Source organism: Scatophagus argus, chromosome 8, assembly GCF_020382885.2.
Source record: "Scatophagus argus isolate fScaArg1 chromosome 8, fScaArg1.pri, whole genome shotgun sequence".
NCBI classification, from domain to species: domain Eukaryota; kingdom Metazoa; phylum Chordata; class Actinopteri; family Scatophagidae; genus Scatophagus; species Scatophagus argus.
In genome coordinates this window covers 2,044,452-2,062,090 of record NC_058500.1, presented here as the reverse complement: position 1 = coordinate 2,062,090, position 17,639 = coordinate 2,044,452, and the positions used below count along the sequence as shown (strand labels likewise).

Sequence of the window (17,639 nt, the reverse complement as noted above, 5' to 3'; positions counted from 1 at the left end):
TAATGACACGGATTCCAAGGAGATTTGCCTCGTCAGCAGCATGCAGAGCGTTTACAAAAAACGTCTGTAAATCCACTGACCTCGGAGTGCACTTCGCCTTCTGCTGGATTACATCAAACAGTATCTCTGCTCACATATTCTGAAAGGCTTTAACACACGCCAGCTGGAGGCTGTGCAGCCTCTCCTGCAGAGAAACTGAGCAACAAAGCACATTCGACCTGCACTTGTTGCACTTTAATTGGCAGAGCTTACAATGGTGGAAACGGAATTAACTTTAGGGTGTACACATTTCAGATATCATCAGTCTTTAAGATCCGTCTTCATGGCACACCTATGGCAGGTAAGTGCAAGCAGGTGAGTAAAAGGCCATAAAGAAGACGATTTACTCCCCTCACAGGGATAAGTCAGCCGAGTGGAAAGAAATAAAATGCTGAAATACAGTAAAGTTGCTCAGGCATCTCGCTCATCAGTCGCTACGACGAAAGTAGCTGCTCCGCTTCAGCAGAATCAGAATCAGAATCAGAATCAGAATCGGAATCAGAACCAGAACCAGAATCAGCTTTATTTGCCAGGTACGTGTGACCATACAAGGAATTTAACTCCAGATTTTTCTCTCTCCTGTGCACCATACAAAATACAAAATAACAAATAATAATAATAAAAATAAAGTATTTACAAGAAGAAAAAAATGGCAAGTGGATTACGGGGAGATCAGGGAGACATCCTGGGGGAAGAAACTGGTTTTGTGTCTGGTGGTCTTGGCATACAGAGCTCTGTAACGCCTACCAGAGGGAAGCAGATCAAACAGTTTGTGTGCAGGCTGTGAGGGGTCTGCAGTGATGCTTCCTGCCCGTTTTGTTTTTGTTGTTTTTTGGGTGGGTTCTTCCTAAAGTCCACTGTCATCTCCACAGTCTTGAGCGGGTTGTTCCGACCACACCAGAGGACCAGCTGGTCGACTTCACGTCTGTAGTTGGCCTCATCAGGGACGGAGATGAGGCCAACTACTGTTGTGTCGGCCGCAAACTTAAGTAGTTTCACAGACGGATCTCCTGAGGAGCAGTCGTCCATGTAGACAGGCAGAAATTCAGCCATTCAGTCAAAAACTTTGCTTTTTTGGCAATTATTTGTTTTGTTTTCTTTTTTTTCTTTATTGGCCAACAAACAGTAAAGAAAGAGGCGGCAGCTTCTTCTGTGACTGTGTCAAATATGATTGGATGATTGACTATCAATTTAAACACACGATACATAAAAGTATCGCAGTATACTGATTTTTGGCCTCATTTCCGACTTCCCCAGCCTGTCTGTGACTCTCATCCCCAAACCGGCTCATGCTGAAGTTGTATGTGATCAAACAAGACGAGATACAGACTCCGGTGGAAACACACATTTAACTAACACTCCTGTACTTATACCGACATAACGGTATAAATTCAGGATTTTTCCTGGGAACAGAGTATCTTTACACCTCCTTCAGTAAAGAAAGTGAGAACTTGTTCCACCACTGGGGAGCTGGCGAAGTCCTTTTCGTTCCAACCAATCCTGATGTTTGCGCTCTCGCCTCCAGACATCCATTCAGGTGATGTCGAGATAAGTTCAGGGTTGCAGCACACGTGCGAAAGACGTCGCAGTTTCTGTCTTTTGATAAGGTTCAATCATGTCAGAAAACACCGTCACCATCGTTTTTAACAAATGTTACTCAAACAGGAGGAAATAGTGCATTTTGTTTTCGAGGGACTATTTTCAGCGGTGGATTAATCCATATTTGGTGCTCTTGAGGCTTTGGGACGTGTGTGATTGACAGTCTTGTAATTTGTTCTAATGATGAATGATTATGATGGCAAATAAAATGTTACAATAACTTTCTGACAGTGCTGACAACACAAATAAAAGAAGGTGAAAAAACTCAACCTGAAAGCCAAACTCATTTCTGAAAGACAGCCAAGTCACAAACCAAAGAGCCAAAGGGCAAACGCTCAAACCAAAGTGCCAGACTGGCAGCGCCGTAGCTGCACCTTCTTCATGACACCAGATCTATCATCATCATTAACCTGTCACATTTCAGATCTGCGTGTTTGCCAAAGCAGAAATCTGTTATCTGTTAGAAATCTTTCACAGGAGACTGGTGTAATACAGAACAAGAAACCCGTCACCTGACAGGTGAAGACAGTCTGCACATCAGAAGTTACAGCCTGCGTCGCAGGATTGCATGTTTTCAAACGAAAATGGCCTCACTCAAAGTTTCCTTTAAACATTTTCGAATTACATTCTTCAGAAGGTTACATCAGTCACTTAAAAAGTCACTCAGTTTGGACATTCATTTCCAAGAAACACAACCAAATGCCACCTTGTCCAGTTTTAACAGCAGAAAAGCCCCTCCCACAAATACATAAACAAATAAACAGCGAAGGTCAAGAATGCCTCGAGGACATTTTCACATTTCTGCCCGCGCTGTTAAAACTGAGCATGTAAACAAGCTGGAGAAGTTTAAAAGTGGTACCTTTTGTTTGGTGATCGGAGAATTTCACTTCAGCAGACTCAGCTCAGATTAATCCAGAGAAAATGCTGAGCCGAGACGTCCAAAAGTCTGCCAGGAGTTAACACACTGAGGATGGATGGATCAGCGTCCCCCCCTGCTGTAGGCCCATGACACACCTCCCTGACGCTTTGCTGGCTGAAGAGGCAGCTAACATCCTCTGTCTCCTCCCTCCTTCCCTCCACCCTCACCTCATCCTTATTCATGAATCTCTCCAGCTTTCTGTTACTCGCTCCAGTGTTCAAGTCCTTCAGAAGCAAGTCTTTCATCAGAGTCGTGTCACAAGTCTTGGTGAACAACCTACAACAAAAGACAAAAAGTGTTTGGTGAGCGAGGGAAAAGAGATTCTGCCTTGTCTAAATGCTTTTCTCTTTTCAATCAAAAAGTAAAACAACATTGTACACTGTGTTCAGAGTGCATGGATGAATTAAAACTCACCTGGAAGAAAACACCAACGCTTTTTAGTCCTGTTTAATTCCCCTGCCGTCCACTTCAAGTCGGTCAAGTCAGTTCTGACGTCGGTGGTCTCAGCTTCCTGTCGAGACACACCCCAGTGGATCCGCTCAGGAAAACACAGACGTCAACAGCAAGCAGATATTTGAATGACAAGTTTCTGAACTGCAGCAACTGATTTAACAGGCTAACACACAAGTCCAGATGAAAGGAAAAACGTCTTTTTAATCCTCTTAGATCTCCTGCACAGTCAAATAGTCCCCGGTTTAGCAGTGTAGGTCAAAAAATTACAAAAAAATCCTTATCTTTGTATTTTTATATAAAAATCTGATCGTGTGATTGTCATATGTCTGAATCTAACCAGTCAATCAGACTGTATTTATATAAAACCTTTTCAAACACTTACATGCTCCTCAAGGTGCAACCAAACGGCAAAACAAATCAAGTTAAATTTCAAGTCATGTGTTTACTCACTGGCATGTGTGACGTGCTCGCCCAGGTGAGCCGGTCCACCTGATGCTGACGATGCTCAGTTAGTCAGAAGTCAGAGTGGCCTGGTGTTCACAGTGCGTCTAACGTGTCGATGCTGGCGTGTCTTTCCTTCATTATTTTAGCTGAAAATAACAATGTCACACTACAGTTAGAGTCTGAAGGTAAACGAACGCGGGAGTCAGGCCTGAGGGTCACTGTGGAGGACGGGGTGGCATGAAACCAGTGCGACCAGCTGCCAAACAGGAAGAGCAGGTTTCACCTCAGCAGAGTTGGATGGTCGGAAAGGCTTCTTCTGTGTGTCTGCGTCCCCCCAAATCACTTTCATTTTCTCCAATAACCAACATATTTAATAAACATCCAGGTTGTAAATTCTTTAAAATCACACTCTTACACCCTCAAAAATGTACATATTGCATCATATATTGGAATTTGTAAGCAGTGCATGTATGATAATTCCTTTATTAGTTTGCTTACTCCAAACCAGAAAGTGAATGTGATTCCTGTACAGTTAAGGTCTGTTGGTGCTGCACAACAAACACGTCCTGCCGTGTGTCATTGTGTTTTTCCTCACTGTGACATCAGCTGACATGAGCTTTAGCCTGCCTGAAGGTCACTCTGCATAAAGGTGATGGACCTCTGGAGCCAACAGGAGCTCGGCAGACCGAGACCGAGTACTTGTAGCGTACCTCATTGCTGTGGATGTTCTCTACTTCAGCTCTGGCTCTTTCTGTTTTTGACTGTGACCTTTCAGAGTGAATACACTCCATTCCCAGCAAGCTTGCACTGGCTTGTGATTCGAACTGAAGTTGCGTTAAGCTGCCCCATATTGTGTATTTAACCTAAGGCACACATGCGACTGAGTCTGTGTTTGCTTTGAATGGCACCCCGCCGTGGCACCAGCCAGCCACCTCAGGGTGAACAAGTTCAAGCCTTGGACCCGGATCTGCTGGATATAAAAAAACACAGCGTTTGGCAGTTTTCCCAGTTCAGAAGGCGGACACTCCCAGAGCACATGATCACAAGCTGGAATTGGGTCAGACTTAATGTATAAGAACTGCTGCTGCCAGCTTTCTGTCATTGGACCCACCCACCCCATCCCCACCCTCTTTTTAAACAGGAAACCAAAGGAACTGAGATGATGAGTGTATATCCTTAGAAGTGACTGCAAATACACTGAGACTGACACCTGGAACCACCTGGAAGTTCTTTTGGTGCCTAAACCAACCTAAACTGGGACTGTTTCGTGGTGTGAACCACATGACCAGTCTGGTATGCCTGTTGCTGGTGCTGGTTGCTGGTAATCATTTAGCTGAGGGGATGTCAGTGCTGGGGAATATATTGCTGTTGTATCTTTATCATGACTTGAGGCTAAATGTCATCTTTGATATCTTCATATTATGCTTTAAGGCTGCATTACAGGAAAATGATGTGAGACTGTTCTTGTATTTGTCTTTCCCCACATAGTCATTGGATCCTCATCACTCATTTGTTTCATTGCCTTAATATTTTGTGCAAGCACTAATAGTCATCCCTACATTATCACTGCAATATTGATATTGAGGTGTTTGGTCAAAAATATGGTGATGTTTGACTTTGTCCCTACGACGTGTTGATTGTTCTTCATCTCAGAGATCTTTGGTGCACAAAGCAGAGATTACAGGATATCAAGTGGAGTACCTCAAGTCAAGAGTGACCTTAAATCACTTTAAACTCAGCTGCTCTCAAGTGTTGTTTCTATCAATCAACAATACTGTGAATTAGCAGCAAAACATGATAAATCATACATAAGTGCACTGAAATAATTATCCTAACGTAAGTCAAACTGTGCCTCGACATCCAGAGGTTCCTGACGTACAGTAACGCACAGTAAACAACACTGTGAACATCAGAAGAAAGACAGACTTTCTTGACTACAGTTTGACTGCTTGCACCGCTTGTTGTCAGAATCCATCTTGTGCTTCATGACATTTTGCTAGCATGCTAGTTGTCCCAACAAAAAGGCTGCTAGCAGAGCAGTTTCAAAGTTCAACAAGACAAGAGAATGTAAGGCAGCGGCTCCGTGACACTGACCTCGACCCAAATGTAGACTCCAGCGTGCTAACATGCTGAAAATGACAACGCTGAACTGCTGATGTCAAACAGGTGCCATGTTTACCACGTCCGCCATCGCGGTGTGGCGTGGAAGCACGCTAACATTTACTGTACAGCAGCTGAGGCTCGTGGGCTCGTCAGCCTTGCAGGTTTCAACCAAAGTACCGGAAACGTTGAATTGTTGACCTGATGATGGCGCTAGAGGAAAAGCCAAGAGACAATTTTGATTGTATAAGGTTCTATATAAATAAAAACTGAATTGAACTGAATTGTCAGCAGTGAACTGCTAACATGGACTGAAGCAGGGCTATTGTTTCATGTTGTTATCTGCGCCTCATAATGAACAAAGGTCTTCATCAGCATGTTTGTGTGTGTGTGTGTGAACACACCCTGCAGCTGTTCTTATCATGGCAGCTAGCCCCTCTGACAGCACTGCTCAGAGGTCACGGTGTGTGTTGGAAAGTTTTCCTGTTGACTGACATTTCTGACTGTCCTCCATTCATGAGGCTGAACTGGGTTAACTGGGCGCCGTGACACTGCGGGACAGGAGGCTCGGGAGTCATACGTGACACACTCCCACACATATAGAGTTTCACGCAGCAGCCTGTCCTGGCACTGACCCAAAACACCTCAGTGACACATGTGTGTGTAGGTTTTGTGTTGGCGTGTGCTTTCTGAAAATGCTGCATCATCACATGAATGACAGAGAGCTCTTTGTAAAGGACAAGTCTGTGTGTGTGTGTGTGTGTGTGTGTGTGAGGTCAGAAGAAACGAGATTAAGTAAAAGGCAGGAACTGCTGAGGAAAACATGGCTGCATATCACGCTGACGTTTGTTCAAGTTTTCATTCTTCTGAGAAGTTTGGGTTCAGTTAGTTATTTGATGCTATGAAAAGGGGCTGAAATGTCACGACTGACAGCTGAGCGCTGCTCCTGATTGGCTCAGACAGGAACTCGAACCTGCAGCTCCACCTCCCGATCCCGATCGCAGGTGAGAGATCATCTATAACGAAATCAACCCAATCAAACCTTCTACATGTTCTACAGGTAAATGTCAACACAAAGAGGCGCGTTGAGGAAAAAACTAAAAATCCTGCACGCTGATGACTGATTGTACGTGATTTACGACCTTCATCATCACGTTGACAGCCGCCAGCACCTCCCTGACTTCCATTCGAGTTGTGTATCGCTATGAATTTTAGCTGCTAAAGGAACACGTCGAAAATAAGTTCGTACAAGCAAACTACTGTGAGATTTTGTGGTCCTTCAGCTATGAAAAATGCAAGCTTTTGACAAAGTTCTTATGGTACTGCAGATTTCTGTCCGTCCTTGTAAAGCACCGGGCAGTACTGTGTTTTACAAACATCCCGTGAAGCAGACCGAATGTGAAACTGAACAGAAACGCACACATGGAGAACATAAGAGTCGAATGTTACTGACCCAGTTAAAGCCAGAAGCAGACGGGAGGGAATGTCTCTCTCTCTCTCTCTCTCTCACACACACACACACACACACACACACACACACACACACACACACACACACACACACAACGCACAACCATACTGATTCCTTTTAATCAATTAGAAACAAACACCTGTTAGATTATTTATGAGAGTAATTCTCTCTTGAATTGCATAAAAACAAATATAAAACGAACTGAACAGGACTGTTCTTGAACGTGACATGTGGGTTACATTCAACACTTTGTCAACAGCTGTTAAGTGATAAGTCATCGGATGTTTATATTGGACGGTGGCACATGCTGTTGCCGTCAGTTCCAACTAAAAACCAGGTCTTACTGGACATTTCATCAGCAGCATACATGACATGAGCAACATGTTTTGCGATGGGTCAAGTCTTCAGTCACTAGTTAGGCAGAAAGGAGCGAGATGCTCAGATGCTGCGACTGTGCTGCCCCTTGCTGGCCCAAGGTGGTACTGCAGACAGCTGACGGGTGAAGAACGATGGGTTAACTTTAAAACTGCATCTATATACACACAAAATGATCATTTGTGACACTGAATGGACTTTTATAGCACAGTGTGAATCCTTACCACATTTGATAGTTGAGTATAAGTGGTCATAATGCACTATAAACTCCATCAGTTGGGCTCTAGTTTATAACCAGTTGAGAGGCTCCATAAAACACTTACAGTTCATTCACATTTCATTCACAAAAACTGAGTTTGAAAAAAGTGCTGAACCAGATAATTATTGGCATTGTTTTAAAAATGAGAGAAAAAAAATGTTGCTAACACATTCATTTTGAATGGTTTCAGCTCTAAAATAAATCAATAATATAAATATTCAACAGCTGCAGCCCAAGTGGACTGAATAAACGTTATAAAACTTTGCAAAACATTGTGCTGATCTGCACATTTCAGACACACAGTCAAAGTCTTTCTTTCTGTAAAATCAGTTTTGTTCCTGTTTAATAAAGAGACCTCAGTGATTCCTGCTCAGTGTTCAGCCCCCCTGTGGCAGTCAGTATGTACTGCAGGAAGTTGGGTGGTCACTCCAGCTCGTAGCTGCTGTCCAGTTGGTCCTTGAGGGACTTGAAGTCTGGCCTGTTGGCCGGCTCACCGTTCCAACATTTAAGCATGATTTGGTAGAGAAAGTTGGGGCATTTGGCTGGTGCTGGCATCCTGTAGCCTTTGGTAACCTGCTCGTAGGCTTCCTGGTTGCTAAGAGCTGAGTAAGGCAGGTAGAGAGAGGACAAGAAGTGTAGAAGTTGTCAAAGTGTTTCCTTTAAAATACCTGTAGATACACCTGGGGGCTTTCTCAGCATGTTCTTGTGTAAACTTTAGGTGTGTTGATGGTGAGCTTGAAAAGATCCTGTGCCTGCTGCATGTAATTTGCTGGGTGTTGCATGTGTGTTCAACTAGTGATGGGTTAAATGCAGAGGAAAAAAACCAGCATGCGTATGTAAAAATAAGCTGATTCTTCTTCTTCTTCTTTAAAAAACAAGTCATTATGTTTTCAGCTCATGTTGGAGTCTGTTCTTTATCATCAGCATTCAACCGTAGCTCCATACACATCACTGCTAACCAAACATATTTACTGAGCTTAGTTGCTAACTTCCATTTCTGCCAAAATAGTGCAGCTTTACAGGACACTGTTTCTGTGTCTGTTTTTGTCTTCTATATTTATATTCACGCACCTTTGACCTTGAAACCACGTGAACAGCTGAAAGAGCTACAATTATCTGCTGGACGGTTAGTCTTAAGAGGGAAGCATGATTACTCTTTTTAACATGACAAACTCGAGTCCAGCTTTTAGTCTTCCAAGTGTCCATAAGTATCCAGATCATTTAGATCTGGATCAGAATGATCACACTCCAACAAGTAAAAGACCTGCATGAAATTTCCTACTTAAGTATTATACAAATAGTATAATACAAAAGTACACACAAACAAAATGTTATGTAATGTACTAATTGACTAGTAAAGTAGGTGAAAATTGTATTTTTGCAGACCTTGAATCACCCAGGAAAACAATGTTCTCCACAAGGACCGAGGGCCATACATGACATGTCCCAAACATCTACTCTAAGAAAATCACGCCATTCAACCAACCTGGGTAAGGAACGCCTCCATAGGTTGTAATCTCATAGAGCAAGACTCCAAAAGACCAGACGTCAGACTTGTTGGAGAACTTTCCATGGCTGATGGCCTCAGGAGCGCTCCACTTATAGGGAATCTTTTTATCTTCTGTGACGTAGAACGGCTCCTGGAAGAGACATCTTTGTCTTAAAAACTGCATGTTTCATTCAACAACACGCAAACGCCTCCCCCGTCCCTACCTTGATCACTCTGGCCAGTCCAAAGTCAGCCACCTTACAGGTGTAGTCCTCTCCCACAAGGACGTTTCGAGCCGCCAGATCTCTGTGGATGCTGTTCTGCTCCTCCAGGTATGACATCCCATCAGCCACCTGGGCAGCCATGTCAATGAGTGACGTAACGTCTTGATTCTGCCCCTCTGGACCTGAAACAAAACAACCATCAGCATCGAGGAGAAAGACCCAAGACAGGCTCAAGGAAATCCTTCAGAACCCAAAGGACTGACCGAACTTTGAGGTCGCACTCTGACAGGATGTGACGCACTGAGGTTTACCTCTGAGGAAGCTGAGCAGGCTGCCTTTCTCCATCAGCTCGGTGATGATCCAGTAGGGCGACGAGGACGTGCAGACAGCAAACAGAGAGATGAGGTGCCGATGGCGGAGCCTCTTCAGGATCTGAACTTCTCTCTGAAATTCACGGTGGTTCAACTCCGAGTCTGAGAGGCAGACAGGCGGAGGAAGAATTAAAAAGAGGAATAAAAGCAAAAGAAGAACTGGGGGGGCAAAGGGAAGCAAGAGGAGGAAATGAAATGTTGAAGATTTAACAAATACGACAGCGCTAACCATAACCAATAACCACGGCGCTAACCAAGTAACTCAAAGGGTGATCAAATAAGAGAAGACGAAGGCGGGATTTTCTGTATTTCATGAACGTCATGTTAAAGCCATTCAGACCAGAAGTGTTAAGCGACAGGGGAACTGCCCTTTATCATACATCTGTTTTCGATTGAGTTATGCCATCATGTGAGGAAATATGATCGCACGCTGCTGGTGAGATCGCTGCAGTTAAAAAGCAACCGAAAGGATTAGGTCTAAGTCATAAAAATGTTACCTGCGCTGTGATTGGCACGAAAATGATTGATCAATTAGTTGACATGAAAGCATAAATGTGCAACAATATTTGTTTCCAGCTTTTCAAATGTGAGGATTTTCTACCTTTCTCATGTTAAATTAAAGGGATTTTTTGTGCATTTTATACTGTTGGTTGGACAAAACAAACATCACCTCAGGCTCTGGAAACATTTTGTCAGGTTTATTGATTACTCAGTTCTTCAAGCTCATGCAAGTTCCTTTCATGACCTGCTTATCTCCAGGACTTTGAGCCTTTCATCACAAGTGTGATTTACAAACTGAGAGAGAGAAAATGACCCTGAGTTTTATTACAGCCGAGCTTTATATTTGGCGTCTGTCTGCGTTATGGCCTGTTGGTATGAATGACGCATACAAGTGATCATGAGCCACACAAACCGTTTACTTCCTGCTTGGAAATGGAGTCAAACATCACGATTGTGTAAGAAGTGAGTCATCAGCTTAATCAGATGACTGATCAGTTTTGAACAACAGTCCAACTGGGTGTCACTTCATTTCCACACACAACAGTTCTGCTTGTCTCACTGAGTATGTGTGATGGCATCTGAGGCGTATCAGAGGGTTTTATCAAGTCTGGAAACAACCCACCTCCAGTTTCACCCAAATGTGGTCCAACGTGTTTTTGACATGCACATTTGTAGTTTTACACCAGAAAGGATTTTGGCTTCACGTGTTCTACGGATCGGGAATTTGGGCACAAATATGATTTGAGATACGAGCTGATTCCCACAGTGTCCGTGACCGAGCAGTGTGGGTTAAATCAGCCGTCCTGAGGTTAGCAGAGATGATGAAATACCGCTTTTGAGGATCTTGACGGCGACTTTGATGAGGTTTTTCCAGCGTCCGCGGTGGACTTGAGCGAAGTAGCCGCTGCCCAGCTCCTCCTCCAGGGTGAACTCCTCCTTCGGGAGCTCCCACTCATCCTTGGGAAAAGGATGCAAATCTGGCGTGTTGGGCTTATTCTGATGGAGGAAACACAGACACACACTTGTAGGCATCAAAGAGACACAAATACAGTTAACACGTTCTCATCTATGCATACTGAAAAACATCAAACATTTGTTGGTTCCAGCTTCATAAATGTCGCTGTTGGCTGGGCAACAGAAGCAACCTGAAGAAACAACTTTGGGAAACTGTGAAGAGCATTTTTCACTGTTTGTGACACTTAATAGACTAAACAATGGATTAATCATGAAAATACTGTATAGATTAATTGATAATGAAAATGATCTTTAGTTCCAGCCCACGTATAGTCAGGATTTAGGTCATGCATTCCTGACACAAAGGGTCACATACACTATATAGACACAAGTACTGGACAACCTCTTTATGGGACTGTACTTCAGGGTTTGGGCTCGGCCCCTGACTTCCAGTGAAGGGAAATCTTAATGCTTCAGCATACCAAGACATGTTGGACAATGCTATGCTTCCAACTTTGTGGCAACAGTTTGCTGAAGGCCCTTTTCTATTCCAGCATGACTGTGCCCCAGTGCACAAAGCAAAGCTCCATAAAGACATGGTTGGATGAGTTTGGTGTGGAAGAACTTGACTGGCCCACACAGAGTCCTGACCTCAACCCCATCCAACACCTTTGGGATGAACTGGAACGGAGATTGTGAGCCAGGCCTTTTGGTCCAACATCAGTGTGTGACCTCACAAATGCTCTACTGCATGAATGGGCACAAATTCCCACAGAAACACTCCAACATGTTGTGGAAAGCCTTCACAGAAGAGTGGAAGCTGTTAGAGCTGCAAAGCTGTCTGAGTGTTTACAATGAGACGTCATTAAAGTCCCTGTTGGTGCGATGGGCAGATGTCCCAGTACTTTAGTCCATATAGTGTATTTATGGATCACTGTATCACTACATCAATCTCAGAATTACTGCAAAATTTGAAAGGATGAAACATGAGAAAATATCTGCCAATTATCTTTTTGGCTGAGAAATACTCATGACGATGTGCGTTAGGTCTGAGGGGAAGTACACATTAACACACAGGACTCCGGCAACAACTCCGTTTGGTCAGTTATACGTCTTTCATCTCTGAATGTCCACACTTCCTGTTTTATGTGAGCAGAAATAAGAGAAACGGACGACTGAAGAGGCAAAAAGGAAGAAGTTCAGGCATGGCAGCCTGTCGTACCCTCTTGCAGGGGTTCCCCAGCGTGCCCGTGTTGTTCAGGCCGTTGACTTGGTAGTGCTCCACCAAGTCGAACAGAGAGCTGAAGTGGTGGTTGGGCTCCACGCAGAAATTGTTCCCATCCGCTTGGTGGATCTTAAAATGCTTCACTCGTTCGCTTGACTTCACTGCAGAAGGATTCGCACAAAGCCGGAGACAAGCAGAAGCGGTTAAATAAATGATATGCAAACACTGCCAGTTGTCTCCCTCTAAAGATTTAATCTGTAGTTTTATGTTACCAGAGCATCGTAGTTTCATATGCTGTTAGCTTCATCCGCTTGTAGTTAAAAGTGTGAGGAAGCCCAAACTGGACTAACGAGGACAAATGAGTTTATCCTGTCCAGCAGACAAACCCTGACACTGTCCTTCCAAAACTTTACTTTAGATTAAGGTTTTATTCTTCCAACGGTGGCCAGACAGTCAGACAAACCATAAAACAAGTTCACGCGGAAAAGAAATTGTTGCACATGCTGTCGGTTTGCGGATCGTTTTCATCTCACAGGGGCTCTGATCAGGTGCTGTTTTAAGTGTTTTTAAGACTCAGGTGTGTATTTGAGCTAAAGAGAGCAGAGTTTGAGGTGTTTCCTCTACAGCCCATTCAGGGAGACTCTGTTTTGGCTTCATATCACATCTCCAGAAAACATGCTGGGTGCCTCTCAAAGATCCCCGAATGTTTCCACACCTCACTTTGGAAGCCAGTGTTGTAGGTTATGCTGAAGGGTGGAGATGAGGACAGAGAAAACATAAATACTGACATTTTCTGTGGTTACGCTCCTGCTGTTTTTCTTGGAAAGGGCATCTGCTAAATGATTCGTGATGCCGGGTGGGTTTTGGCACCGGGCCGAGCCAGGCTAGCTGTTTCCTTGTTTCCAGCGTTTGTGCTAAGCTAAGCTAACGTTCTGCTGGCTGTAGCTTCTCAGGCTTCCTCCCTGACCGCCAGCTGAACTCTTCATCAGCTTGTAGGTTTTTTTCGAGCACCTCGGACAGGAACAAATTTTGAGTGTAAATAAGTTTTCTCATTATAATTAAAGATTTTTTTCCTTCACACTGGCTGAAATGGAATTTCGCGGGCAGCCAGAAAAGAACAGAATATTTTGAACAAGACATCGAAGTTTCCTGCTTCGTTCATTGTGATAAAACCAGGTATATTTTAACCGAGTGTTTCTAGTGCCTTCACCTTAAGCACAGTATTGCCAAAGCATTAGATTAAAAATGAAACGTGAAGTCTCAGCGTATCGCCGGTTCCGCAAACCTTCCCATGTTTAGGAATGTTTATTCTCATAGTGAGAATGGCCACACAAGCCGACTATCACTGTGACTGTTAAATAAGGTGAGGTCCTTATTTAACTCTCTTCTAACCCACTGACAGCGAACGCCTCTCGTCCTCTCATTGGACTTCCTCCTTCGCCCCTCTCCTTCCAGTCTTGCCTGAAAGGACGTATCCAATGTTGTCTTTCTCGCTGTGCCGGACGAGGAAAGCTCCTTCGTCATTTCCTGGTCCCAGCAGGTGGCTCTGGGCCTGAAAGCGGCTCATTGTCCCAAAAAACCATCTGGATGAAAACAAGAAGTCATAGATTAAAGCAATTAAGGGAGAGTTTTAAAGTTGAATAATCACAGTAATGATGATCGGATGTTAGATATTCTGAAATCTTCTTTGGATTAATCTCAGGTGTACTTCAGATCTGCCAAATTACTCATTTCTGGTCTGACTACAGCCTGGACCTGTGGGCATCCTGGGATCTGGTTTTTAAACGATGATTTTACCTCTTAATCAAATAAAACATAATTTTATTCAAATCAAGTCCAAGTCCTTGAATATAAAGTTTAAAATCCGAAAACCAGGTGTTCTCTCTTCCCTGTAGTGTTGTTCATGCATGTGGACTGGTTTGGTGCGAGTTCTGGAGATGCTGGCTGTACATGTCTGCCCTCTTCAGAATATGAGGGAACTGGATGGCGCTTGATTTCACGGACCTGGTCATGGGCGGTTTCATGTGGGAACTATTTTCTTCCTGTATCACCATTGATGTTTACATCCCACGTTGTGACGTGGTGACACGGCTCACAACATGTTCTGTGGATGATCTCGTCTCTTTTGGCTCTCTGGGCACCACAGGTGAAGTGCTGCGTGGTTCCATCATACTGAAGAGAAGGCAGACATCTCACATCTCCAAAACTCTGCAGCTCACACCAAAACGGCTGAACTGTCCCTTTAAAGGGGTGTCGATGTATCTTAGGGGTTTTAAAATACCATGGAATGACAATAAATAATATATATCTAATCATAAAAACCAGAGACTGTGATTACTTTCGGCTTTGCAGCAGCTGTTGACATGTGGGGAAAACACACTTCCCCTTCTGTTGCAGCAATAAACAGACAGACGGAGAGACAAAACAAGAAGTGGCGAGGCGGGCTGTGTTTGTGTCCAATCAGAGACACGGAGCTGACATTATGAAAGGCCTTATTGACAGTCCTCCAGCACGAGGCCTGAACTGAATCTGCGTGAACGATGGAGACGCAGGAAGGTGCACGACTTTTTAATCACGTTTCCATCCGAAAGTGACGACGGACGAAGTTTTACGGGATGCTTTTGCTCACGTGCTGGAGGATGAGTGACATCCAAACACGGTGTTAACAAACTGTGACGTAATATAATTACTGCAATGATTAAAGAAAGTGTCCAGATTCGTGTCTGTGGAACAGACTGATTCAAGATGCAACGAACATACGAAAATGGCACAATAACAATAATAATAATATATTACAATGTGTTCTCAGCCGGGTTTAAAGCTAATTCGTGACGCATTTCATTGCTGTCATTGCAATTTGACCAAAACTGTCCAGTATTTATTAGTTCTGAGCAAAGTGAGAGTAGATGCATGTTATGATGCTGTGATGTTGTAATGTGCCACAACATTAAAACATGGGACAGATTCACCAATGCCTCCAACCAGACCGGCGGTAGGAACCGCACGGACGGCGGTACCAGCTTGCCCGTCTGTGAGCATCACAGACAGTCTGTGACTCAGACACTCTGGACAGCGTTCAGCTCATCATGGGATGGGCCTTGACCTCGGCTGGAAAACACTGGTTGGAGACGTAAATTAGGTCAACCTTTAACACTTTGTTCCTCCTCAGAGCTCAAACAGCCACATTAATCAGAGCACAGCGAGTCAAGCCCCAACACACTCCTCGACAGGTAATTAAAGGCGCAGTCCACCCAACAGGAACTGAGCGACTCACGACCACACGGCGTTACACAGAGTTGTCCTAAAGAGGCTTTGGGCTTGTTTTAAAACGTAACAAAGAGTCTAATTAATTACGAGTTAATGAATCAGAAGTTTATTATGCTGAGTTTTAGTGACTATCAAGTTGCACCACATGTCTGTCACTTTGCCACATGGTCTCATCATGCTGCGAGGTCAAATGAGTACAGGAATCGTAAAACAAGGAGCGGAGTATTTAGAGAGAGTACTCGTCAGTACTCACGGCTGCATTTCCAGGGATTCAGCCCTGGCCAGGTAGTTGCTGGGCACGATCCCGGAGTCCAGGACGCGCCCGTTCTTGTCGATCCTGCGTGCGGTCCACCAGTCCCCGCTGCGGCTCAGGACACTGAACAAGTCCCCCTCCTGGAAGGACAGCTCGTCCGCATGCCGGGATTCAAACGGCCACAGCGCCGTGTAGATGGAGCTGCTGTCCCGCACTCTGTCCTGCGGCGTCGGCGGTGGACTCGGTGGTCTCCGCTCACCTCCGCCGCCTGTTTCCCCTCCACTGCCTCCATTCACTCCTCCTCCTGCTACAGGGCCAGCCTTTTGGTCCCCGTAAATCCTTTGCCATAGTGTCTCCAGACACGGACAAACTCTCCGCAGACACTCGCCCATAGATGACCACGACCGGCCCTCCCGCTGAGAGCCGCCTGAGCGCGTCGGCCTACACAGCCGGATACACCTGTCGGACAGGTAGGGAGGATGGCGCGCTGGGAATCCTCGGAATGCCTCAGCAGGGAGGCAACTGGCTTTGTTCTCCGGAGACGCCGGCTCTCTGAGGACTGACAGCAACTTCCTTTTGTCGGGCAGTAATGAAACAGTGGAAACCCCACCTATGAAGATGCGTCATAAACGTCAGAGTTTCACAGCGTCTGCCCTTTACTGATGGGTTATATGTGGTGCAAAGAACATTTACTACACTACCGTGCTTGTAAATACGGCTTTGAGGGAGCTTCTGTGCACAAGGGGTCACTTATCTGATCAGATATTCAGAGGTTTTGCAATTATTGGAATTCTTTGCTGTTATTTGTTTCATTATTTGATTGTCCATTAAATAAACGAACTTGTAAATGTGTTACTTTGACTCAGCATGTAATCAACAGAGTCGCCAGTAACTACTGTTGTCAGATTCATAAGTGCAGTAAAGTACAATACTTGCCTCCACAATGTGGTGGGCAGTACTAGAAAATGGAAATACTCAACTTCTTAAGTATGAGGACGTGTTTGACCTGGAATGCGTCTGCAGACATTTTTTGTTTATTGACCTCGTGAGCGCAGACATCATGTGGCGCCGATTCTGTCAAAATGCCAAACAATCCGATTAATCGGCCAAGCGCTTGTCTACAATCAGATTTCAGTGAAGTGAGAAGCCAGTAGGTACAAAACCTTCTTTCCACAGCAGCTTAGTCCCCACACTCGGTCACTTCGGCGGACAACAGACGTGTCCATGAAAGCTTTCTGCTGTCATTTCCTCCCAGGATGTCCCCGGAAGTGTCTTTAAACTTCTGAGTGTTTAGTTTGTTTAATTCGTCCTACTTGGCCAGGTGAGAACACTGCCGGTAACACCTGGGCGGAACTAAAAACTTGAAAGACATTCCTGAAATGCACATCATACCAAATTTCATTCATTTTCTCTTGACTGATCGCACAGTGACCGTGTTGAGGGCCTGCTGGCTGCCTGGATGATGTGTCACCACAGAAGCTCCGCTGGATTCCACCTTCATGAGATCCCAGTAAACTCTGCGCAGGGTTTTGTCAGACCACATGATTTTTGTTTTTTTGAACCAGAGCCTTCAACCATGACAATACACAACACAGTTGGCTCACTGACTGGTTGTGATTCAGAGCAAAGAAAACGAACTTGATGGATGATCGCACCCTCAGGGTTTTGTTGAAGAACTCGTCCACTTGTGAAGGAG

General features: G+C 44.5%; 1 protein-coding gene across 1 annotated transcript; it reads right to left on the bottom strand.

Annotated features, from left to right (window-relative positions):
- Positions 1–7,125: 7,125 nt before the first annotated feature.
- On the bottom strand, positions 7,126–16,535 carry ptk6b (PTK6 protein tyrosine kinase 6b). The gene is made up of 8 exons (XM_046397720.1): positions 15,944–16,535; positions 13,885–14,006; positions 12,421–12,584; positions 11,075–11,240; positions 9,684–9,845; positions 9,373–9,554; positions 9,146–9,299; positions 7,126–8,261 (listed from the first exon to the last, which is right to left on the bottom strand). Exons 1-8 carry the CDS (start codon positions 16,333–16,335, stop codon positions 8,083–8,085), a joined length of 1,521 nt encoding a protein of 506 aa, XP_046253676.1. The 5' UTR covers positions 16,336–16,535; the 3' UTR covers positions 7,126–8,082.
- Positions 16,536–17,639: the final 1,104 nt, after the last annotated feature.